Source organism: Alternaria triticimaculans (genome assembly GCF_023758025.1).
Source record: "Alternaria triticimaculans strain BMP 0046 chromosome Unknown scaffold_8, whole genome shotgun sequence".
NCBI lineage: Eukaryota > Fungi > Ascomycota > Dothideomycetes > Pleosporales > Pleosporaceae > Alternaria > Alternaria triticimaculans.
The window spans coordinates 1,231,095-1,255,908 of NW_026055965.1; the positions used below are offsets into that span (position 1 = coordinate 1,231,095).

General features: G+C 53.2%; 9 protein-coding genes and 1 non-coding gene across 10 annotated transcripts; 4 read left to right on the forward strand and 6 right to left on the reverse strand.

The window, feature by feature from the left end:
* Positions 1 to 69: 69 nt before the first annotated feature.
* Positions 70 to 556, forward strand: RPL43 (60S ribosomal protein L43; the record flags this gene model as incomplete). Its single annotated transcript, XM_049366937.1, has 4 exons — positions 70 to 143; positions 202 to 217; positions 277 to 401; positions 493 to 556. The coding sequence occupies 4 exons, from the start codon at positions 70 to 72 to the stop codon at positions 554 to 556; spliced, it is 279 nt and encodes a 92-aa protein (XP_049221643.1).
* A 1,710-nt stretch (positions 557 to 2,266) lies between these two features.
* J4E78_006325 (uncharacterized protein) lies at positions 2,267 to 4,129 on the forward strand (the record flags this gene model as incomplete). Its single annotated transcript, XM_049366938.1, has 1 exon — positions 2,267 to 4,129. The coding sequence occupies one exon, from the start codon at positions 2,267 to 2,269 to the stop codon at positions 4,127 to 4,129; it is 1,863 nt and encodes a 620-aa protein (XP_049221644.1).
* A 2,876-nt stretch (positions 4,130 to 7,005) lies between these two features.
* J4E78_006326 (uncharacterized protein) lies at positions 7,006 to 8,575 on the reverse strand (the record flags this gene model as incomplete). The annotated part of the gene is made up of 4 exons (XM_049366939.1): positions 7,006 to 7,020; positions 7,072 to 7,448; positions 7,626 to 8,407; positions 8,568 to 8,575. The coding sequence occupies 4 exons, from the start codon at positions 8,573 to 8,575 to the stop codon at positions 7,006 to 7,008; spliced, it is 1,182 nt and encodes a 393-aa protein (XP_049221645.1).
* A 1,137-nt stretch (positions 8,576 to 9,712) lies between these two features.
* On the forward strand, positions 9,713 to 11,158 carry MRS2 (magnesium ion transporter; the record flags this gene model as incomplete). Its single annotated transcript, XM_049366940.1, has 3 exons — positions 9,713 to 9,910; positions 9,963 to 10,591; positions 10,642 to 11,158. The coding sequence occupies 3 exons, from the start codon at positions 9,713 to 9,715 to the stop codon at positions 11,156 to 11,158; spliced, it is 1,344 nt and encodes a 447-aa protein (XP_049221646.1).
* A 308-nt stretch (positions 11,159 to 11,466) lies between these two features.
* On the reverse strand, positions 11,467 to 11,963 carry J4E78_006328 (uncharacterized protein; the record flags this gene model as incomplete). Its single annotated transcript, XM_049366941.1, has 3 exons — positions 11,467 to 11,579; positions 11,636 to 11,797; positions 11,855 to 11,963. 3 exons carry the CDS (start codon positions 11,961 to 11,963, stop codon positions 11,467 to 11,469), a joined length of 384 nt encoding a protein of 127 aa, XP_049221647.1.
* Positions 11,964 to 12,219: 256 nt separating this feature from the next.
* Positions 12,220 to 13,444, reverse strand: J4E78_006329 (uncharacterized protein; the record flags this gene model as incomplete). Its single annotated transcript, XM_049366942.1, has 4 exons — positions 12,220 to 12,253; positions 12,303 to 12,626; positions 12,679 to 13,301; positions 13,358 to 13,444. The coding sequence occupies 4 exons, from the start codon at positions 13,442 to 13,444 to the stop codon at positions 12,220 to 12,222; spliced, it is 1,068 nt and encodes a 355-aa protein (XP_049221648.1).
* A 584-nt stretch (positions 13,445 to 14,028) lies between these two features.
* Positions 14,029 to 14,893, forward strand: J4E78_006330 (uncharacterized protein; the record flags this gene model as incomplete). The annotated part of the gene is made up of 2 exons (XM_049366943.1): positions 14,029 to 14,228; positions 14,275 to 14,893. 2 exons carry the CDS (start codon positions 14,029 to 14,031, stop codon positions 14,891 to 14,893), a joined length of 819 nt encoding a protein of 272 aa, XP_049221649.1.
* A 197-nt stretch (positions 14,894 to 15,090) lies between these two features.
* Positions 15,091 to 15,164, reverse strand: J4E78_006331. Its single transcript has one exon. It is a non-coding gene; the product is annotated as a tRNA-Lys (tRNA).
* A 416-nt stretch (positions 15,165 to 15,580) lies between these two features.
* J4E78_006332 (uncharacterized protein) lies at positions 15,581 to 17,573 on the reverse strand (the record flags this gene model as incomplete). Its single annotated transcript, XM_049366944.1, has 3 exons — positions 15,581 to 16,972; positions 17,022 to 17,101; positions 17,150 to 17,573. 3 exons carry the CDS (start codon positions 17,571 to 17,573, stop codon positions 15,581 to 15,583), a joined length of 1,896 nt encoding a protein of 631 aa, XP_049221650.1.
* Positions 17,574 to 18,805: 1,232 nt separating this feature from the next.
* Positions 18,806 to 21,512, reverse strand: J4E78_006333 (uncharacterized protein; the record flags this gene model as incomplete). Its single annotated transcript, XM_049366945.1, has 5 exons — positions 18,806 to 20,573; positions 20,622 to 21,054; positions 21,105 to 21,145; positions 21,198 to 21,318; positions 21,476 to 21,512. 5 exons carry the CDS (start codon positions 21,510 to 21,512, stop codon positions 18,806 to 18,808), a joined length of 2,400 nt encoding a protein of 799 aa, XP_049221651.1.
* Between the last annotated feature and the right edge of the window lie 3,302 nt (positions 21,513 to 24,814).

Below are 24,814 nucleotides of genomic sequence, written 5' to 3' on the forward strand. Positions count from 1 at the left end.
CCACTTTGAAGGTCATCGAATTCAACACCCAGACGCTTCCACACTCGTCAACTCATCACAACCGCCAAAATGACGAAGCGCACAAAGAAGGTCGGCATCACCGGAAAGTACGGTACCCGTTACGGTGCCTCGCTCCGTAAGCAGTAAGTATTCCCTCGCCGCAATCGCAGAGCCAGGGACAGCTGTACTGACAATATCTAGGGTCAAGAAGATGGAGGTGCGCAATCAGACACGACCCGTACAGCCTCAGTAGAACGAATCACTCACCTGCGATAGATCACACAACACGCCCGCTACGTCTGCCAATTCTGCGGAAAGAACTCTGTCAAGCGTGAGGCCGTCGGTATCTGGAACTGCAGGTCTTGCCGCAAGACCACCGCTGGAGGAGCCTACACCGTCTCGTAAGACTCCCCACACACTATCGCACCCATGTGCTGTTGCGCAAAGACCGGCCGCAGACTATATCAGGACAACGCTAACCGCTACCCACAGTACTCCCGCTGCTGCCGCCACCAGGTCAACGATCCGTCGTCTCCGAGAGATTGCTGAGGTTTAAGGGAACATTGAGCATTGGGTGGAGTTCTTCGAGGTTTTCTCTGCATCGGCAGCCATGGTCCGATGAAAGGCTCATCGCAGCAATCGGATGCTGGTCTCATAACGACCAGGGGTTCATCAGGGAATCATACAAAACAATGGCACGATCATGACAAAACAAACACCTCGCTCCTCGCGCCGCGTACAAGCTGTGATGATTGCATCGATGATCTGGGCACGTCACCGGATGTGTCCTTTACGGCTCGCGTTGTCTAACCACGCCGCGTTCCGTCATCTTAGTGAATTCGCTAACCTTGTAGGTTCGTCGCTTTCCTGGGGTATGCAGCGATACCGTTGCAGTAAGCATGGACACTGCGCCGACTATATGGATCTACATTGGTGTCATCATACTGACAACCGTGACAAACGGTGATCATCATTGACCAGGAACACGGTTCTGCACCCAGAGTGTTGTAGTCACGAAACCTTGTTTCGTCGCTCGCACCACATCTCACCAACGAATGATATACACCTACAGAGATCGATACGAGCTACTCTATCTCGGCGTCTGCAATGCCTTAAGAATGCTTTAATTCCCGTGTTGTGACTAGAGTAGACTGAGCGCACTGGTTCGATCTCCTCTATCTATGAGGTGCTCGTGCTTAACAAGTCGTGCGACGGGCTGGAATAGACGCAGTAGTAGCAACGGGTCGTGGGTAATCTTCGGCTCGTGGAAGTCTAGTCTATGCAGATGCGAACCCGCCACCCTCCCACGTGCCACATGGGATTCGAGAAGCAACGCTTCTATCGTTGCTTCGACTCACATGCATCTCACATTCATCAATCCAACACCGCGGTCGTCAGGTGGCGCTATAATCGCCAGTGCGCATGCTCGAGGACGGACAGACCGTACGCGACATGGCTCGCGCTGTCATCGGAGAGGTCGGTATTACCTCAAGGTGAACAGGCATATATGAAGTAAGCAAGTATTATGCGACAGCCCCGTATATTTGACAGATTATGCAGAAGTGACTGAGCCAACCGAGCTTTGCTATCGTGTAAAATCGTGAGGCACACAGTGGAGGTCACTCAACGATCATCGATGCGACTGAAGTCATACGCGAAGAACGTCTGGATCAGACCACCTGAACGCCCGTTACGCGCGTGCTCGGACATGCACGGCTGCCGAAGATAGGCTACAATCTAGGCCTCTCCGAAACATATGCAAATTTTGGCATAGGCTATCCACGCGCGACGTCATGCCGTGATCCTGCCGACCGGACCGCCCACTAAGTGGAGTCCCGCAGAGCCTCAACACCAAACTCTTCTCACAGTCCTGGAACGCTAGAGCACATAGTGTCCGTACACGTTAGAGATAGCAGATTTTTCTCGTCCGTCCACGCTTCGTAATGGCACTAAGTGAATCTATTGGGCATTTGAGCACCGATACTATGACGTCGAAGACGATGAACCTGGGATGCCCCTTTGTAGTGGTCCTCCGTCCTCGTGCCAGCCTGTCGGGTGTTTACGGTCAGGCCATGGACGGGACGAATGCCATCCCACACACCGCCCCTAGTGGCGACGATGCCGTCCCTCGCCGGTGTTGACAAGCAGGATATACATATCAGCTTTCCGTCTCCCAAATTCCATCCCTCTCTTTGATTACGGTCGTCACTCCGCGCCCATTCCTTTGTTTTCCAAATAGGAACCTCCACTTTAATCGTCGATCAACATGTCTGGGTACTACGGTCCCTCCTTCAACCACAAGTCATCGCGACCTCCATCTCTTGCAGCGTCGAGAGCAAATTCCTCCTACAGAGTTGCTCGCAGTGCACCCGTCACGCCTCGCAATGGTTCGATCACCACCCCTCGCAACGGCTCCATTGCTGCCACAATCGCCGGTACGACCGCAGCACAAACAGCTGCCAACACCGCAGCCAACACTGGTGCAACTACACCTGCGTTGCTCTCGAGAGTGAACAGCAGACTAGAGGATCAGGCCAACGGCAAAGAGGAAGCCCCTTCCATGAACTCGGAAGTATTGCGCAACGAAAAGGGCGAGCTCATTGTTGGACGAATCGCAGGTGGAAAGCATCTTACCGACGACATTGAGGACATCGATCCTGGGTGTGGTGAGATCAAGAAGGTCGACTGCGACATGCCTCTTACATTGACCGAGATGGTCCACCATGAGGGCAAAGACTACATCGTGCTCAGCTTCGCCACTGGTGACAAAGAGAACCCGTTCAACTGGAACCCCTGGTACAAGCGCAGTATCACCACGATGCTGAACTTGATGACGCTCTTTATCGGTCTCGCAACAACGGCATACAGTTCGGGCATCAACAGAATGTGCGAGGAGTTCGGCGTTGACACAATCTACGGTCAGCTTGGACTGTTCACCTTCAACATCTCGTGTGCCATCGCACCCATGGTACTAGCTCCGTTCTGTGAGCTTGTCGGACGCAAGATCGTATACGCCAGTGCCTTCCTCTGCTTCTCACTCATCTTCATCGGTCTCGCGCTTGCTCAGAACATTTCCACCATCATCGGCCTCCGCCTACTACTCGGTCTCTTCGGCTGCGTCGGTACCATTCTCGTCGGTGGCACTTTCGACGACATGTACGAACCCCACAAGCGTGGCCGACCGATGGCCATGTTCGCTTTCGTCGCCATCTTCGGTACTGTCGCTGCACCCATCTACGCCGGCTTCATCGACCAAGCGCTCGGATGGCGATGGGTTGAGGGTATCCAGGGCCTCGCCAATATTCCTCTCCTGATCCTTATCTTCGTCGCTTTCCCCGAAACACGTGGCGGTGCTAGACTACACAAGCGAGCCAAGCAGCTGCAAAAGGCAACTGGAGATGAGCGATACGTCGCGGAAGATGACATCTACACTCCCGATGTCAAGTCCATGCTGAAGGCTTCGTCCGTCAAGGCCATCCGCATGCTTGTCACCGAACCCGTCGTCTTCGCCTTCGGTCTCTGGATTGCCTTCTGCTGGGCCGTCGTCTTCCTGTTCCTTTCGGTCATCCCAATTACTTTCACCGAGAAGCGTGGTTGGTCTGAAGGTGTCAGCGGTCTACCTTACATTTCTCTCGCCATCGGTACTTTCCTCGGCTGGGCTGCCCACCACCTCCAGATGCGCAAGTACAACCAACTCCAAGAAGACCCCAACGTTCGCATCGTTCCCGAGCACCGTCTCTATGGCGCCATGTTCGGCGCTGTCTGGCTACCTATCGGTCTCTTCATCTACTCCTTCACGCAATACGGATACCTGAGCTGGGTTGGCCCCGTCATCGGTCTCGCACCTATCGCATTCGGTATCTTCTTCGTCTTCGAGAGCACATATTCCTACACTGCCGATTGTTACGGCGAGACGTCTTCCTCGGCTATCGCTGGTCAGGGATTAATGAGGAACACGCTCGGTGCTGTTACCCCACTTTTCGCGAGCGCTTTCTTCCACAACGTAGGAAGTCAGTATGCGGGTTTGATCCTTGCGATGTTCGGAACTGTGCTGAGTTTGATTCCGTTCGTCATGTTCAAGTATGGACATCTGCTCCGCGCGAGGAGTAAGTTGGCGAAGGAGTACTAGTGGAGGAGAGAGTTGTTCAGTCGTTCATAGCGCATTAGCGTAGCATACCCATCAACAAGTCGTTGTAATCTATCATACACAGAATCTTAATCGCATCTTAAGCTGGGAAAAAGCTAAACAGGTCTGCAGCCTACATGAACATGCAAACATGCAAAGTGGATAGCCCGACGCCGACGTAGGCTCTGGATGTGCTCAGCATATTTCTTGTCTCAGGTGATTGCAGACTTCTACCTGATGATTTCGCATGCCGTCCACGGCTGATGATGACGACAGGCACACGTGGGTGGCTTCCCGGGTTCTTCAGCCGCAAGCGAAACAATAGGCAACAGCGATGTAGCCTTCTGAGCAAGATCCTGTACACGACTACAGCTCTACATCCTGCACTCATCCCGTTCAATCGCATCTTTATTCTCATCGTTTTCATAGCTTTAGAAGCGACTTACCCACCAAAACGAGCGTAATCATCGCCGATAACGTTCGGCCCATACTCCACAGACGCCGGCAGGTCGGAACGCATCCTTCTCCGAGATTACATCATATGTCACCTTCCGAAGACTCCAAAAGACCAAAACCTTCGGCGGGACTATGAAGGTCGTCACTCCGAGTTCATTGTGCGAAAATTGTCAGGAATTTCGGATTGAGCGTCTGTTTGGCTTGACCGAGCCAAAGGATAACGACCCATACCATGCTCGGCTGATTCCAGGAGGATGTGGGCTCTGTGAATTTTTCATGGAATGTTTGCCAGAGCGGTGCAGAGTACGCAGTGCGGATGGCAAGTGGTCAATATGCCTGAACTCTGCGTCTTCTCCCGACGCAAGAGATTCTGCATATGGAAGCACCTGGTGCGACCCGCGTGTGAAACAAGATGGATGGTCAGGGGTTCTATGGATAGTTGTTTCTTCTGAGAAGGGCTTGTTAGAAGATGTGAGAGTCTCTCCTTTTGTCTGTATAGACAACGGTAGACTGCCGACTTATGCGCTCGAAGCCTCACCCTCAAGACTCGATCTCGCACCGATATCTGAGTGGTTGAAGACAGAAACACATACGGGACAAGCTCAGCAGTATAGGGGAGTGGCTAGCGCAAACTTAGTACTTACCGTCATCGACTGCAATACGCGCAGACTTGTTCCATTACTCGACGAAGAGCGTTACGCAACCCTAAGTTATGTTTGGGGACCTCCTGGCCAGCCTTCACTAGACAACGCTAACGGCAATCGACTGCCATTACATCTACCGAATACGATTCAAGACAGCATTGACGTTTGCAATGAGCTGGGCATTCGTTACCTCTGGGTTGACAGATATTGCATATCGCATGAAAGTGGCTATCTCCGGAGTTTGCAGATCAGTAGGATGGACGAAGTGTACCAGAACTCGTTTCTCACAATCGTAGCATGCGCAGGTGCAGATCCGAATTTTGGCTTGCCGGGAATTTCTAGACCGCGAGATCCAAACCCTTGTATCGAAGTTGTTGGACTTGGCTGTATAAGAGGGTTATCACATTCTATCGAGATCCATCATGGTATCTGGGCAACACGTGCGTGGACGTATCAAGAAGCTCTTCTTTCCCAGCGCCAACTATATTTCACAAACAAGGAGGTATTTTGCGGGTCAGCTAAAGGCACGCAAGAGATAGGATCTTTGTCCAGAAGCAGTCTAGAGCAAGTTTTTCAACATTTGCTCAATCGGTTTTCTCTCTCGAATTTCACGCGCGATGAGTACTCGATCAAAAGACTGGACGTATGGGAGTGCATCCGCGAGTACTCTACAAGAGCACTATCGTATCAAAGCGATATTCTTAACGCTTTACTCGGTATCTTGGCATACTATCGGCGGGAACATGGCATTTGTCATCTGTGGGGCATTCCATTCACTGACTCCGTTCCAGCGCGAGCGCCTTCCACCTTTCTCAGGTTCGAGTTGAGCCTGCGCTGGATCGTTATTGGCCCTTCCTCTCGCCGGGAAGGGTTTCCCAGCTGGTCCTGGACTGGTTGCTATGGTCGTGTACAACATCTTGGCATAAATCAAGGGATTTGGTCTAACGTGGCTACGATGAAAGAGGAGGGCATCAAGATTGAGGTAGAGCTTACATCTGGTCGACTCGTGGAGTGGCCTGATTATCAAGCCGACTATGCGAACATGGAAGACTATGGTGGCGCTCAGTCACCAAATGAGAGTCCTAATCAACCCAGTCGATTCATCCATCTCGAGGCGTTCACATCTCGGATTATTGCAAAACACAACGCAGCTATCGATTACTACGCTATCGATGCATCAACGATAGCGCCCGGTATAATTGATTACTTTGGATCGGTGGAAAGTCAAAGCTGCACAGAGTCTCATGCAAAGATCGAGGAGAGTCTTCCTATTGGCTCACTTCTGGCATTGCATTTGCCCAAACTCGACAGCTCGAGCTTCAGAGGAGGCGTCGATAGTGGGGCGCACCCTTCGTTCTTGAATGATGGATGCGCACTCCTCATCCGAAATTTTGGAGACCACTGGGAGCGAGTCTGCCTGTTGGGGAGTTGTGGGGGCTTGAGAAGAGAGGAGGTTCATAAAGTCCGGAGGAAGATTCGGTTGGGATGAGCTCGCGACTAGGGGTAAATGCAATTTGTGTGACATTCTTCAAAATATTTATTAGGGCAGAAGTCTACATCATCTTACAATCTGTGCAGTGACTAAGTATTAGTAGCATGTACACTGCAAGCTGTGACACCAGTTTTACAAGGATGAACTTTTATTGTTGGCTAAAATCAAGTAATCCGAAACTCCCGCAACGAAAATAAAGAATAGAGAGCATGTAACTTTTTAGGAAGACTCGATGTAACAGGAGATACTCAAGAGGTGCCAGAACAGTGAGACCAGTTGGTATCGGGTCAGATGTATTGCTTCTGTGCCATCGTTAGTCGGACGTCTTGGTTAGTTAAAGGACGCATACGTACGGCCTTCCATCCGGCCCAGAGATCCTGGTGGGCGTAGCGCTTGATGATCTCGCGGGCTTCCTTCAAAATGCCGTAGTCTCCTACGCAATTGAGTTTCGCGGCCCGGCATCGGGCTGGCAGGAGACCGTCATAGTCGATTCCGGTGTTGTTCAAGTAGGTCCAGTATGCCAAGACACTGAGATGCATCGAAGACAGATTGTCTGGAAGTGGATGAAGTTCTGCGGCGTCCAAGACTTTAATCGTCAAGCCAAATTGGGTCAATGGACAAAGTTTTGATCCACACTTGCCGACATCCTTGGTGAAAGTGTTATGCAAGGCGGTTTTGCATGTCTGTAGGAGCTCCTGAAGTACGGTGGTGCGGATTTGACCAGCTTGAGCTATATTCAGGATTAGCATCTATGAGATGGCAAAAGTAGGGCATCGTGCAAGGGAAAAAACTGAACAGCCCTGCAGCCTACATGAAGATGAAAACATGCAAAGTAGATGATCCAACGTCAACGTAGGCTCCAGGGTGTTCGACTTTTTTCTTGACTGATCTCGGCCTGTGTACTCACCTTGGATACGGGTGGGGAAGTCAGCTCGGACATGCACCAACTTATCATCGTGTACCACGCAGTAACGCTTGTCTTTATCGACTGAGATCTCCATGGCCAGCTTATTGATCAGGTATTCGTAGTCAGCCGTAAGCCCGAACGCGGCCGTAATCATCGTAAAGTCCTGAAGATCGATGTCGGAAGGCCAAGACACGCCACCGTCTTTGTGTTGTTGGATCCAGTTCTTCAACTCGGCTGCGGCATGAAGGAGACGCTCGAGATCGTACTTGTCTGACAAGATCGCGATCTGTACTAGCTCCTGCTGCGACAGCGTTTCAGGTAGCTCTTGAAGTTGCCAGTGAGCAATTCGGAGGACAATATGGAAGGCGTAGGCTGAATCCTCAGGAAAGGCGATCTCGGACATGTCGCTCTCAGCCCAATTGCCGCTCATCATGGCGTCCCAGGCCTTGCTAGCATGTCGAAAGACGCCTTTGTTGACTTGATAGGCCTTTTGACCGCCAACGTGCTCCGGAGACCCTACGATCAGGGTCAGATCGTACTGCCTGTCGATCGTAACGATTTCGAGGTCAGGATCGGTAATTTTTCTCTTGTTCTGGAGGTCAAGTGGCTCATCATGGAACTCGAGCGACTCTCCATTGTAACACCCACTACCGAAAATGGAGTCGTCGTTCGTAGCTGCAAGGGTGGATTGAACATCTGATGTATCTTGCAGGGTATCGCCAGGGCTGGCAGCACTTGATGGTGTGGTCATGATGTAGGAGGCCTGAGGACTCTTGATGATTCTTGAGGGATGCTTTGGCGATACTGTATACTCGAAAGTACAGTGCAGAGTTGATGGTAGAGTCTTGGAACAGATCACGTAGGCGGTAGGTATATATATTACCGGTCGGACGGTCAGCTAGCAACAGCTGAAGCTGTCAGGCAGGTGAGAGAAGCTTGAACGATTCCATCTTCCTCGACGTCGTATGTTCTCCACCAGATCTGAGGTAATGACTTCACCTATCGTGGAAGCTCCTTTACCGACCCCTTCGGTGATTGCAAGGTCATAACTTTCAGTAATTAGATGCTTGAATCGTCACCGACGTAGCCCATGCCCTTCCTCCACCAACTGCAGACACCCATCTTCTGCATGCTAACTCCGAACTCTTTCACGCTCTCCACCTCTTCTAGTTTTCCGTACGCGATGTTGTCTTCCGCCTCTTTCCCTTCAACCTCCTTTCCGGCAGGCTTCTTTACCAGCTGGAAATCCTTGTAACGCAGTCTCTGAACACTTGCTACCCATTCCCTTACACCCGTTTCGGAGCCTTGGCAATACATAATGCCTGGACAGCCACCATAGCGTAGCAGAGCGTAGATGTGACAATTGGATGCAGCAGCTTTCAACTTGGCCACTTTCTTGCGGGAAGTTATGTGATGGGTTCGTATCAGCGCGTTATAGATCGGATGAGACATGCCATCGATAGGGGTATACCTAAAGCAGAAAACGGACGTTGTGTTCGCAATGTCATAGTTTGCGAACGATGCACGAGAATGAACGCGGCCGCACGTGACGTCACTAGCGCAAAATGATTTTCCAAGATCGCCGAACGCCAATGACGTGCGGGCGAGACGTGAGCGATATTTTCGAACGACTTCAACAACGACCGTATGGATCGCTGCCGTATACGGAACTCTACGTATGGAAAGTTATGAAGCCTACTTTGCTTCATAGAGTCGCCGCCCCATCACCGTCGGTTCTGAGCTTCCTGAGGGCCCAAGTCACCAATGCATTCGAGCGACCGCTGGCGCAATGCGCACAAGCAACCCAGCAACGACGCGGATATGGGACGAAGCTTGGTATGAGATGGGCTTCGGGAGATGCGACATGCAGGATAAAGACACAAAGTTGCAAGAAGAAAGAGTGCAGTAGGACGTTCGCAACTTCGCAATGTCTGCCGGCCAGGAAGGTTTCGCAACCAGTCCTCGAGACTTCGCTTGCTGTTACACAGGCTACGGCTCTTTCAGTTCGAGACGTAGACCCTCAGGGTCACCGCAGTTTCTCTACGACACCTTCGAACAATGGGTGGAACATCTTCAATTCAGCAAAGATGCGAAAACTGGCACAATTGCAAGCACCGCAGCCGCCACCAGAGGAAACTTCGTCAGGCACAACAGGGTTCGGCAGCAGCCTGGGGCGTATAATGCGACCTACGAACGAGCTCAAGATGAGGTGCACAGAACTTGACGAGCACGGCAATGTCACCCTTGTCAGTGGAGAGTTCAAGAAGAGCGAATTGATCGCGAAGGTACGCATTGAAACGGACCTGCCTAGAATGCATGACTGATAGTTGAGAGTAGTACGGTCTACTTCCTCGCGATCTGCGCAAAATCGATTCCTCGCTCCTCCCACATATTCTCGTCCGGCCGTCTGCGATCCTGATAAACCTCCTCAACCTTCGTGTCCTCCTCAAGCACAACCGCGTACTTGTCTTTGATGCATACGGTACCACCGACTCGAAATCGCAGTCTGTCTTCATGTACGATCTTGATCTCAAACTCCGCCAGAAAGAATCCACCGTCAACGGCACCCTCGCGTACGAATTTCGAGCACTTGAAGCTGTCCTCATAAGCGTAACACTGAGTCTGGAGAAGGAGTTCGAAGGTGTCAGTGAGCCAGTGGTGAGAGTTCTCAGGGAGCTCGAGGAAGACATTGATAGGGACAAGCTACGGTACCTGCTCATCTACAGTAAGAAGCTGGGTAGTTTCGAACAAAAGGCACGACTAGTCAGGAATGCGCTCGAAGAATTGCTGGAAGCGGACGATGATCTCAGCGCCATGTACTTGACTGAGAAGGCTGAGGGCAAAACGCGCGAAGACGACGATCACACGGAGGTCGAGATGCTCCTGGAGTCTTACCACAAGGTCGCCGACGAAATCGTACAAGCAGCTGAGAACTTGGTGTCGAGCATCAGGAACACCGAGGAGATGTATGTCTTATAATCTTCGTAACCATTTTCCGGCCACTAACCATCCACAGCGTCAAAGCCATTCTCGATGCCAACCGCAACTCCCTCATGCTTCTCGACCTCAAATTCTCGATCCTTACCCTCGCAATCACCGCCGGTACCTTCGTCGCCGCTCTGTACGGTATGAACTTGAAGAACTTCATTGAAGAATCCGATCTTGGTTTCTTCGGTATAAGCGCCTGGTGTTCAGTCTTCGGCTTTTTTGTCGCTGTATACGGTTTGTCGAGGCTTCGAAAGGTACAACGGGTCAGCATGTATGGCCACGGACCTGGTGCGCTCGTTAGCAGGGAGCCAACCAGACCGACTGTAGCTCCAGGCGGAGGATGGGGCCTTGGTGCGTGGGGTGGTGGCAGTAGAAACGGGGTCAGTCGAGGAGACATGGGCAGTACGATGCCGACCGGAGCACCGGATCTGGGTGGAATAACGAAGAGAGGTGACACACTAGCCAGTGTCATGGAAAGAGAAAGAGCGTTGGCGAGGAAGTTGGCCAAGGTCGAGCAGAGGGCTGACGATGCTACGAGACGTTGAGGTTGGCTTCATGTGCCTGTGTGGAAGGTTCTTGCATTTCTCCGATCCGGTTTTGATCTCTGCTCGATATCCCTCCTCTTTCTTAGACGCTTTTTGTATGAGTAACGCAAAGGTTCGGCTGCATAGCGATGGCGTTCGGGACTAATGATAAGTTGGGCACTCTTAGACGGGGTACTCATTTTGTATCATCAATGTATAGTAGTGTATACGTCCATAACCTGCTCAGATCTACTATGTCTTCCGAACAATCATAGTTGGTTTGCATCCATCCATCGCGTCCTTTCGTTCGTGAAGCCTAGTCTCTGCCACTATGCGCCGATAGTCCTGTCCATATCCTTGTCTCCACCGTACCCTTGCTCTCTCCTCTGCTTCGCCGCATTCTCGTCATCGTCCTTCAACGCCTCAGTACCGCCGAATCCACCTGCTCATGATTAGCCTGCCATGCACAACTACAACATCTATTTGCCGTTGACGTACCTTCCGCGTTCGCTTGGCCCGTTGAGCTTGTTGTCTTGCCACCCATACCGCCTTCTTGGATACTTTGTCCGTATCGGATCTTGTCTGCGGGGGTAATGCCTTGGGTGTTGGGCGCGCCGGGGTCGGAGGTCTTCTTGTTGACTGAGGTGCCTGTTGAGGGATCTGCGGAAGCCATTGGTTAGCAATCGCACGTCGAGAGGGAGAGAGGGGAAGGTATACCGCCTAGTTGACCGGCTTCCTTCGCGTGAGGCTCAACGAATGTGTGAACGCCTTCGTACTGGTTCTGGCGCTCGCCGCCGGGCTCGGTGTCCATGAGCTTGTCTGACATGTTTGCACGTACGGAGATTGTGTTTTTGTGGGTATGGGAAGGTTTGTGTGCGGAGGACGTGTACAAGAATTTGAATTGTGTGAGATGGTAGTGGTATTGAAGCTCAGAAACTCGAGGTATGGGGAAAGCTCCATGCTATGACGTAACCACCAAACGCCGAACGCGAGACGCGCTCTGCAGCGCCAGAACACCCTGGTATGATGACACATTATCTACTTTTCCTCCACGCCTGGACCGTATGTGTGTGAATGTGCGACTATGATGAATCGAAATCGATGCCCATGGCGTAGCTGCGACAGTTGTTAGTGTAGGCCCGACTTTCTGGAGTCCAGTACATACCTCTCGTACAATCTCATATACTTTGCGACGAAAGCCTCCAAATGGAAGATCTGCTTGGCGCCCATCTTACACCTGTGCTCGTAGAACGCTGCCCACTTGATAACCTCAGGCTTCAGCGCATCTTCCGTCATTGGTATGAGTTTCCAGGTAAGTGTTTTTATGATGGTCGTAGAGTCGATGCAATGCGATAGCAGATCGTAGAGTGACGCGCGAACTTGCAGGAGGCGTTGAGGAGATCGCTCTTCGACGATTTGGCGGGCGATTTGCTGGATGAGTGCCTCCCAGTCAGGCGGTGGGATGTGCGTCTGGTCTGTGATTTTCTCGCTGTTGACACGTTAGCATAAGGTTGGGGGTGTAGAAAGAGATGAAGCCATACTTTTGAGCGTGCACTGCTTCGAACATCAACAGCGCTTTCCTCAGGTTTCGCCCGCTATCCTTCGCTATCCTCTGGTTCAGACTCTCAACATCCTTCCATCCCTCCTTCTTGCCCACTTTGCTCAAAACACTGCAGATCTCGGTCTCTGTAGGCGCTGAAACCCTCACAAGTAGCGTTCGACTCCTGATGGGCGCGATGATGTTGCTTGTGGAGTTGGCGAGCAGAATCAATCGCAAGTTGGGACTGTACTTCTCCATAGTACGTCTCAGCGCCGCCTGCGCATCTCTTGTCAGATGGTCTGCCTCATTGATCACTACGACCTTGAAGCGCTGCTTTGCGCCCAAGTCGACCTGCTGTGTTTGCGCAACCTCCTTCAACAGATCTTGGACAACTACTCTGTCGTAGTTTCCGACATCTGAAGGTGTGATTTCAAGGTGGTATACGGAAGCGACGATGTTGAATTCGAGTTTGCGGTTCGTGGTAGTCTGGAAGACGCGCGCGTCGATCTTGATCTTTTCGACACCGGGGCCGTAGAGCTCTTTCAGTGTTGCGACTATGCGCGTCTTCTTTCCTGCGCCGGAAGGACCATATACGAGCAGATGTGGGAAGTCGCCGCTTTGTGCCTACACAGTGTTGCGTTAGTTGCCGCAATCGATGGAGCATGTGAATGTTTCCTTACGAGAGCTCGGAGGCGATCTGAAAGCTCGGGATGGTAGCTGAGTGCTTCAAGGTTGCGCGGTCTGTGTTTGTCTACTAGGAGCGCCATTGTTTGGGTAAGTCGTGGTGTTGTTCGTGAATTTGCGGCTATCGGTGGATGGTGAGTTGGACGCGTCTGGGCGACGCGTAAAGTGGTGGGCTAGCTTGGCAGCCCACACGTCAACGCCTGATCGCGCTCTGCATCACACTCCATCCTGGAGCCAATTTACACGAATTTCTAACACAACGATCCCTTTGCCCACAATCACAACAGCCATTTGGTACTCTACCAAGTGCACCTTTCGCTAACCGCTCGAGCTATGCGCCCATCATCTGAATTCTAATCAACATCCTTTCCAGTATCTAGGGCCTTTCTCCTTGAGGGGACGCGTATACGCCAGAGAGATCTTAAACCTGACGTAAATCCAAGCTTCCTGGGACCAAACACTTACATGCAAGTGAGACGTGTTATAATCAGAATTCTGGATTCATAAACTAGGTGAAAGCTCTGCCTGAGTCACGTTCAGTTAGTATTGCGTGCAACAGTCAGAGTATATTCACCAGTCGCTATCACACCTGGCCGGAGTTCTATCACGCAGTGGAATCACCTGGATCATACAGTACGGGATATTATCATGTTCTTCCTCCCTTACAATGAATCAGGAACACATTCCAGACACTTCACCGCAACTGCATACTTTCAACTGCCAGGTCTCAGGTGCGGTTCAGAAGGATATCCACCAAAACGACAGCAAACATCCCGTCGGCTTCAACTTCGAACTTCTAAAACGCTATGACAACATTCCATGGTCCTTCAACCACGCCATCAAGCGAGCTGAACTCCTCAGAGTCTGGTAAGCTGATGAGAAGAACATCAAGCGAGTCAAGCGACTGCAATAGTGAGTCTTCCGGCACGGAGCAATCCTTTCGTACAGCATACGCAGATATGCCTCCAAAGCCCAGACAGACTCGTTTCATCGAGCGCTTCGAAAGCGTGAAGCAGCTGACCGAGAGAAACCTTGCTACCTTGCAGGCTGGTTTAGACGGCGCATCATGTCAGCCTACATCACCTTTAGACGGCGAGCTGCACCTCAGACCGTCTCCACGCGCAACAGCATTTCTCGTAAAACGCAAGCCGCTCCCAGATACAGCGCAAAAGGCACTCATAGAAACGAACGACGAGGCAGATATAGAGTCACATGCAAAGAGCGCAGACGAAGTTTCCAATCAAAACCACACACTTGGACATCCAAGTCACGGCCGCAGACCATCTTTCCACCGCACAAATACCGTCTTCACGGATTTCTTGCCGTACGATCAAGTGCGAACTTGGCAACAGGTTGATAACGAGGAATATCAGGACCGACGTAGGCATTCGCTCTCAGCTATTGCACTGGAGGGGATGAAAAAGCTCAATCTCGACCGCGATGCACTATCGGCTCATAGCAAGAAGACTGCGAATCAATTGAAGAAAGTGATCAAACAGCACATACTTGACAAGGAGAAGTCAACTTCGTAGATTTTGGACGTACAATAAGTTGTTGCGCGACGCATGTTAGATTGGGAGTCGTAAAAGTTGTGCTTGGTAGTAAAAATGTTCCTACGACTGCGTCTGCAAACTTGACATTCTTTACAAACCACATCCGCAAAAAAAGTGTTTCGTTCTCAGATTTCGTCCCCTGCGTCCCAGCGGCATCGCATGAGCAAAAAGAACGTCGCCCGACCAGGGACTCGAACCCTGAGCCTTGAGATTAAAAGTCTCACGCGCTAACCAATTGTGCCAGCCGGGCTATGATTTGTTGATGAGCAATTTCCACGCAGCAAAATACTAGTACTCGACGCATCCACGGCGCATCTGCAAAGTCGAATTTTGCCAAAGGATGTTTGACACAAAGAATGTTAACCGGTTCCATGGGGTCACGCTGCGAACGATTTACCTAATGGTTGGTGACAGTGGTGGGGTGGGTCCACGCATTATGCGTCATCGATTTCCTCCATCAAAGGAACCATACAGGCAGCATAAACAAAGAATGTAGTCATTTACATGCCTCACAGCTAAAGCGTCGAGCGAAATCCAGAGAATAAGTTTAAATGTTGTTAGATGTAATTACACATCTCCTAGATCCATTTACAGAAGTAGGCACTTTTGTGCTATATATCCAACATGCTTAAGTCGTCACATCATGGATGCCCCAGGCAACAACACTTACTGTGGCGCGTTGACCTTTCCAGCAACAAGCGCAATGAGCGCGGCACCAACACCGGATCCATCCTTCGCGATACCGATCCTGACTCTCTTCTCGCCCTTTGCACCGATTTCGGGCACCGCACGTAGCGCCTCACGGATGTACTTCTCGAAGTTGGGGTAAAATTCAACGAGCGAGCCATCGACACCGACATCGATCTCGTCGCCTTCAGTGGCTTCGACATCCCCACGTGCAGGCTCAATGCCTGACTTTTGCTCTGTGGTAGCTGATCCCGAGGACTTGTCCAGACGACCTGTATTGATGACAATACCGGCGATGGCGACGGCAGCAAGACGCGCCGCGCGGCGACCGATCGCTCCAGCAATTTCACGGACTGCTTTTGCGTCCTCTTCGCTGACGGCGGAGATTTTATAGGGGTCGTTAAGTGCCTGTCGGAGCATCTGGTGGCCAGGCTTGTCATCGCCAGCGCACACGCTGAGGAAGCTAGTGTCGAGACCCCACTGCTTCCATATCGGGCTATCGTCGTGAATTTGAGTGGTGCTGTGGACATCGTTTGAAGACGAGTTGTCGTCAGTGAAAAGCGGAACATTGGGGTCCTTGATGAGCTTGAGCAGGGCAAGACGTAGAAGCTCTCCCAAGAACATGCCCGACACGCGCTTTTCGAACATTTGGATTCCAGGGTTCACAGAGTCCTTGTCAAGCTGAACGTCGTAGGGGCTGTTGGGCAGAGTGCGGAGAGAGTTGTCAAACGAGCCCCACTCAGTGTTGACAATCATCTCCCCGGTTGAATTGTCGTATGCGCCATCGCTGGTGTCCTTTGACATCTTCTTGACCTTGTCCAGCTTCTCAACGTAGGCTCCGTTGGTACCAGTTCCAAAGATGGCACCCAGTAATGTGCCAGTCTTGCCGGGCGAAGTGTATGAGCGCGCCATGAGAGTTCCGACAGTGTCATTCACCAACGCAGCCACCTTGACAGGGAGGTGGAGCTCGTCGATCTCCTGCTGCAGCAGAGCGCATACATCCTTGCCAACCGCATCTTGAATGTCGAAGCCCTTTGTCCAGCGCATCAACATACCCTTGTTGATTCCGATCTGTTGTACAGGGAATGAGAAGGTGAAACCCAGGTTGAATATCTCCTCATCTTCTGGCTCGCCTGCCTTTCCCTCTCTGCGCCTGAGTGTTCCAGCGTAGTGTTCTTCGTGGTGCAGTTTGAGGAAGGCTTCGATCTGTTTCGCGAGGAAGGAGAAAAGCTCTTTCGATGTCTTCGCGACCATCAGCTCGTGTGGGATGGCTACCTTGCTCTGGGTGAGGGAGAAGGTGGTGTTGCCGTGGAGCTCGATAGAGCAGACGCGGAAGTTGGTACCGCCGAGATCGACGGCCATGTAGAGGCCCTGTACAGCATTAGATGACGGTGAAGACCGGCGCATATAGGACCCATACCTTTTCCGTGCCATTGGGGACGGCAGTGACGTATGTCGGGATCTGGCTCATCTCAGTGCCTTCCTTCTCTAGACCCTCGTCTGCGCGTCGTCAGTGACCAATTGCCCACTCCATATTCTCGTGCGTACCCATCTCCCGAATAAACTCCTTGACGGCCTTGTTGACGGCATTGTCGTCGAAGTCGAACTCCGCGGCGACGCGCTTCGCCTGGTCTGCGAGTGTCATGCTGCGCTTGTATTGGGTGTTGAAGGTACCGACGAACTCGACCTGCTGCTCAGGCTTCGGGCAAATACTCGGTTCCTGAAGGACGATTGGATTCCGGAGGGTGAAGGAGGGAACTTGTTTGTTGATAACAGTGCGTAAGACGGCGTTGGAGAAGTGGGGTGCGAAGAAACCGGTACCCAGCGCTAGCAGCAGAACAAGGACGGTGACTACCGTGTGGGTCGCGAAGGGACTTCTTGTAGGTCTTGGGCGATCGGGTCGCGCGCTCTGTGTCGGGCTCTGAAGCGGGCGCGTGGCTTTATTGGGGCGTGACAGCGAGCTGATGCTCATTCTGCCCCGCGTTGTCCAGCTATGACGGAGAACGAGGGGTAGGCAAGCTTGGGCGTGCAATTACCATGCATGAACACCATCACTTGCATGCCAACGCGTTGGGATACGAGTCAAATTCACTCCCGGGACGTGCAATTGGTTTAAAGGCGGGACGAGAGCATTGCCTCTCTGTCGGAAGCTCTTTGCACGGCACGCTGCGCTAGTGAAAGTAACGAGCGACCTAGCCGTCGGCATCGTGAAGTGAGGAGCTTGAGCACGTGCACAATTTCCCGTGATCTACGTAGGCGGCTGATTCCGGAACAACGGCACTACGCAGTCTCCGCACAATCACAGAGCCCAGAACTTGGCAACAGCTTGATATCCTCTGTTAATCTCTTGCCTCCCCTGACAAGAAATCAGCTCGGGCAGACATCTCGCTAGTCACGAACAGAACATGGGGGAAAATAGTCAGGAGAAAGGAACGTCTTGCTTGCTTTTGTGCTCGTCGGCCTACATATGCTCAACTACGAAAATGCTTCTCCATCCAGCCTTCAAAATGGTACGCGCTACGGTTTGTGTAGCTATGGTAGATATACACAGCACTTGGGAATACGATAAGCCCATGGGGGCAAACAAAGGAAAAAATGAATGACAAGGTACAAGCAAGCAAAATCCATATGCATGTATCAAACTCCGTAGTATAGCAAACAAGTGGTAAAGGGAAATAACCCAACCTCCACTGAGCATAAAACCCATGCAAACAAGGAAAACATGATTAGCGGGCTGCCACAGTCTGTGTGTGAAGGAGAAAAAGGGAGGCTGTTGCCGCCGCCGTAAGAGCGTTCTACAAGTATGTACGATTTAGACAAAAGAGAAAACCCGAAAGCAAAGGCTTCAGTCGTGCGAGGCCGGTTTGTGTACGTCAAATGTGTCCCTTGCCGGCCCAATTCTATTCGTCATTAGGACATCCACCATCTGGACGAGCCTCTGGCTGTCCATGAAGCCTCCCGGACCGCCATGGAGAGTCTTGTCGGCCGGATGGTGATGCTTCGGTGCGTATACGTGTTTGTGGAAAAAGGTGTCGAAAGAGACGTCTAGACTGCTTCGCTAGCTGTCTTAGACGAGAAAGGATATGTGTTGAGTGAGGACCAGTAGATGATTTCGCCAATGTCGTCGAGGTTGAAACAGTGTCCATGCCAGATGCCAACATTCAAAACGGATGGCCGCCAAATCTAAGTCGAACATTATCCCAATTACCGAACGCCAACCGGGGGACGGGGTCCAAGGCTGCTTTGGCTGCTGTGCGCAGAGTTTTCCGTGGAATCTACTGCTTTTGCGCTAGCGGAACTATTTGATGCGCTTCCAGTCAGACTGCGAACTTGGGGACGAGACTTGGGCGGGTAGAGATTGCTCACCCCAGCGTGTTGTTCAACTTGTTGTGGTGCCACCTCGTTTCCAGGGTTTCGTGGCATGGGCTGTCTCATGCCAGGAGGCGATGGCCGCCCGTTAGGAATCATTCCATTTGGGGGCATGCCGTTAGGAGCCATGCCATTGGGAGCCATGCCGTTTGGTGGCATGCCGTTGAAGCCGTTTGGCGGCGAGGGTCGGCCCATGGGTCGCGGGCCCGGACTGAGCGGGTTGCCAGGTGACTGGCTCATGCGACGGGCGTTTGGTGCAGGGTAAGCACCGTAGCCTGCGCCCCCTGAAAGCTCATCTAGACGAGCCGATGTCAGTGAGTTGGTTCTGGATTGCGCGCCCATAGCACCGCGATCGACGTGTCCGTAGCGGTCGGAGGAGTAGCCCATGAGAGGGTTGTTCATGATAGAGTCGTGGAGACCAGGAACATCTGCCATCAACCGAGCACTACTCCGATTCTTGTTCATCCCCGGACGTCCAAATGGGCCCCTGCCGCCCCTGTTTGGTCCAGGCGCGAAGCCTGCGCCCTCAGGGTTTTGACGAATCTGCTTAGCGCTGGGTGCTGAGCGGTTGCGACGCGACGTGACGCTCATCATGTCGAAGTTGTCGGGGTCGATGATTGGGCCTCCACGACCGCCCATGGGATCGAAGAAGTCATCGCCATCGTCATCATCGTCATCAAATCCGCCCATTGATGGGGGTGGCGGAGGACGTCCCCGACCACGACCCATCGGACCCATCGGAGGACCCATCGGAGGTCCCATAGGGCCGGGACCCATTGGACCACCACGTCCGCCTCGCATGTTCATCTCCTGCTCTCTGATCTGGAGTTCTCTCTGCCTCAGCATCAGTTCTCTCTCGCGAAGTGCCAGGTTGTTGGAAGAGCCTCCGGCGCTCTCATAGGGACCGCCATTGACAGCACCGTCTGGAACCATGTCGTCGTAGAGCATGAGGTGGGAAAACTCCTCAAGGTTGCCGGGGTCCTCGAAGGAGGGACGCCTGTTGGGACCTCCGTTCATCCTAGGAGGGTAACCATTGGGGCCGGGGGGCGGACCACGACGCATCATTGGAGGACCTCCGTTGATTGACGGAGCACGGCTTCCCGGGCGAGGGCCACCCTTCATACCGTTACCGTTCATCATGGGCCCTTGGGGAGGGGGCCCACGAGGCATCGGCGCCGAAGATTGTCTGGGAGGAGGTTGCATGCCATTTTGAGGAGATTGTGTGGCGGGAGCAGGAGCAGCTGGGCGCGTTCGGTTGACGATGTTGAGGTGATGGAGTGTGGCATACAACGTCTCGATCCGAGGCACGGCGACACCAGTTTCTTGTGCAATCTTGAGAGGGGACCCGAGATACGTCTCGATCTCCATCGGGCGCTTGGCCTCAAAGTCCATCCACATGGTGCTGTTGTTGTCGTGTGGACGGGTCATCTCTTGAAGCGTTGTCTCGCGGAAATCGTCGGGGAATGTGCAGTTGGAAGCATTTGCAAGCGCGATCATCTCATCGAGCACTCCGGTGATGAGAGCACGCACGCCGACCTTGTCCATGAGTTCAGCGTGGTTGGGTGTCTCGAATACGACACTGGCAGGGTGGAAAGCGATTGGACTGTGGAACGTTAGTTGATGATGTGCGACCATGGCACAAATGACATACCCTATCATTCGCTCGAACTGCTGCTGTCGTATGTTGGACGAGACCTTGCAGTCGACCTGTCCGGAGCTCAATGTCATGGCCAGGGCCTCGGCCATGTCTGACTGGATCTGCGCAGGAATGTTGGCATTTTTGTTGGCAGGACCAACCCAGATGTCGGTCGCGCCTTTGTGCTCGAATTCGCTAGCTCCGAGCTGCGAAATTTCTGCTCCCGATACCAATGAAAGCACTACGTTTGTGGGGAAACGCTGCTCGAGATAGGATTCAACGCCAAGGCTGTGTGTAGTGTTCATAAGGATGCACGTATGCTGAGGGGAGACGACCGACTCGATGATGTTGGCGATATCGTATACATCGGGCAGGGCTTTTACGCAAAGGAGGACGTAATCAAAAGGCTGCTTGGAAGAATGGGCGGCATCTTCGGGTGTGCGGACGACTGAGGGTGTTAGCTGTACGTCAAGGATAACCGTGAGCTCGTTGCCTTACCAGCATGGGGCTTGAATCGCTCGTTGCCGTACAGGGCGGATCTGTGGGCAGTTAGTGAGTGGCTAGAGCAGGTGCGGTGGCGGGAGGGCCTACTTGAATGATATGCCGTACTGGGCAACGCTCTCGTATCCCGACTTCCATACGAGGGTGACGTCGCAGGCATTGGTTGCTTGCAGTCGCCATGATAAGAAGGCCGAGACGGCATTACCGCCCACTGTTTAGAGTCAGCAGTTGTTCGGGCGCTGTGATGACGCGGCCCAACGCCCACGATGCAAGAGCAGGCGTGGGCGGCGTATATGGTACAAGCAGAGCGTGTGCGAGGGCAGCGGAGCCGTCGGCTGCCGTGCGACGCTCGCGGGGAGATGACGCACCTGACAGAATGCGTAATCGGGGGACTGCTGGAGCCATGTTGGGAGCGCCTTAGGGTGGGCCGCGAGGTGACAGGCGACAGCGGCGGCGTGGTGAGGGTGAGGAGAGCCAAAAAGTTGGCGTTGGGAGCGCGCTTCGATGTAGCGCAATTGGCGGGCAACAACGGACAGCGGCAGGTGAATTATCGATTAAGATAGTAGCGGAAACGAGTGTGCGGCGGCCTGGGAGATGAATCACTGGGGCGACTCGTAGCAGAACATTAAGAGAGAGGCGCGGGTGAGGAGGCAGGACGGGACAAGACCAGACGGACTGGGTCGTGACGGGCGCAGACGGCGGAGGGTCAGGAAGCTACCACGACTGCTGGCGTCGGGTCAGCGTGAGAAGGAGCGCACGGCGGGACGCGGGTTCCACGGCAGAGTCTCTACAAAGCGAGCGGACGCAGGCAGCAAAGATGCAGTGCAGGGCAGAGGACAGAGGATGGGTGAGGATGCTGGGTGTCGAGGCAGCGGTAGCGGTAGCGGTAGCAGACAAGCAAGCAAGTGCAAGCAAGGTTGATGCGCTGCCACGCAGACTGGCTTGATATCCCGCTGACTGCCTGCTGGTGCCCACTAGAATGCTTTGGGCACAGGCCCTGCACTTATCGCTGTCGACGCCAAATCCATCGCTGATTTATTATGGGCGGGGCCGTGCCCGTCGTCATTGTTTTTTTGCTTCATAAAAAGGCATATGCGCGGCGTGGCGTGCACATTGCGCTGACGGTGCTCATGATTGCGACAGCGCGAACGCAGATCACGGATAGGCTGCCATTGCCTCTGCGACGCGCTGCAAACTGAGCGTTTTGTTAAGCGTCTTGCTGAGCAGACGTGGAAACACGCTGGAAACAAATCCACCTCGCAAGCCCTGGCTGCTGGATGCGTGCGCGGCATCATCCCGGCGAGCCATGGAGATCCGCTTCGCCCACATGCACTCGACGATCTGAAGCCCTCGCCTATCACGAAAACCTGCTGCACCTCGCGCTTGGTGTCGAGCGCGCCGGCCATGGCTAGCTTTATGTCGCCCTTCCTACACGGCGCTGGCACGCTGCCTCAACCACCTGCGCGCGTCTGGTTCACAACTCACCACCGTCAGCGCCAGCCCGCAACCGTGCTAGGCCCAATCAAACTCGCGTGCTAGTCGTCACTGCAGCTCCGCGCGTCTGACGTCGACGTTCGCTACGTCTGGGCCAAGACCAGACCGTCCCAACGCCTATTCCACCGTCGAACTGGGGGCCGTGCGACCGCTGTCAAGTCCCATCCTTGGTCCATCTCTCAACGGGCAGCCTGAAAATCCTCTAAAAGGGGCTGCCACTGTCCGAGATACAGCCCCGCCCAGATAGGGCTATGGCTAATTTCCACCTGGGCCGTTTGCACTGCTCGGAGCTTCATTACGCCCGCTGCTGCTCCGTCGAGTTTAGTCCTCGCGCAGCCTTACTCAGTAGAATAACCAGTGGGCCTAGCTGTACCTTGGACTCGGTCTTTTCACCACCACCTCGCCGCGAGCGGCAGTGCCGCCCGGAGCCACTACCGTACCATTTCCTGCGACTAAACCCACCGACTGGAAATGCACGGCTCGACTTGCTTCCCGCACCCGAGCCGCGTGCGAGCTTACAAAATCAGACCAGAACTGGAGCGCCCAACACAGCCCGGGTACATGTGCCAGCAGCCAACACGACAGCAGCAATACACAGCGCTCGCCGTGTCTGAGGTTGAGCAACCCATCAATCTGCACTCCAATAATTAGCTGTCGCTCTTGCCACATTCTAATACGCCACCAGCTGCGTCGACCACTGCCAGCAGCCTGTGATATCGCCGCATGCAGCAGATCCGCGACTTGCTCCTGGATAGGACATCTCGCCAAGACATGCGCGAATCACTGTCCATGATCACTGCTTCCTTCGCCTACTCCGTGTACTCCTACCCGCACAACTGAGCTTCAACAGCTTCACACAATCAAACTGTGCGAGTTTATCTGGAACCGAAGCCATCGCCCTCGCGCTGTCGACTCCCGACCCACTGCGATCGAGATCTCGCTTCAGACGCGACCGCTCCTTCCTCGCCCATCTCATCTCTGCCTTGGCCGCAGGCGACTCTAACACAGCTAGTTGCACTCGCTCGGTGGTCGCTCCTTCTACTTCCGTTACGTAGCACATCAACGCTAGCCTTCACTTACTTAGCCCATTCTTTGGACTCGCCCACGGTCTCCTTTCACACCGTGGTACGTCTTACATACAGAAGTTGCCGCGCGATGCCGGTGACTCTGACAGCGGGCGCCAGAAGGCGGGAATTACAACCACTCCATTTCGTCCGTCAACGTTGAAAAGCTTAACGCCTTAACCTAGCTAAGCAATCGCGCCTTTGATGTTCCCTGCGCCCGGGGCAGGGGATCCCGTATTCGTATCCTCCCGCCGCGTTGGAAGCAGTCGAACTACTAGCAGACGACGGACGTGGAAAACGCGTCCAGCTAGGATGCACGCGTTCCGGCCAACGGTCGCTCAGCATGTTCCATAACACGCGTCGTATACACGGGGAGCGGGACAGCCTAGATGTTTCAACCGCTAACACAGCAATCATACGCGCTAACACTACAGTTGAGACGCCACATGAATGCGATCGAACATGTATGGGAAATGACGATTGCGATTTGCAAGCCTGCCTATAATGCAAAACCCTATCATATGCGGTGAGGCAACCGCTTTCGGAACATCATCTCAAAATAGATCCCTTCCCCTCTGCCCATCACTTTACACGCTCCCTGAAGCTCATCTGCAAAGGGGCGACACGGCTCGCCGCATTATCAGCAAATCGATTCGACAGACGTCTCGCGATAGTCACTGCATTATTGAAACACGACTCTGCATCTCTTTACCTCTTATCGAATCACAAACTATGTGGCTTTAGCCTTCTGACATTTCGCTACCCATGTCTCATTTCAACCTCACTAACCGCTTCCGAGATCCTCGCTCGTGCTCCTGAGCGCCGCCCCGCCACGCGAGTCACTCTGCTCTTGTTCCTGACATGTGGCGCCACTGCGGCCCGGCAATGTGCGCGGCTGCCGAACAAGGGACTGGGTCGCCGCTGTCGATCTTCACATCACGAATTTCCGCAATAGAAATATCGAAATAGCAACGCGGTGATCATCGCCTTATGTTGAGCCCGACCTTATGGATGGTGGTCGCGATACGCGGCAGGCCCCTCCAAACCTCTGTCTCCCGCATACACCGCCTACCAACTTTACCAACTTCTGTCTGTCGGCTAAAGAGAGACCAATAGTCCCTGATGTTGACAAAATACCGATGATCTTCA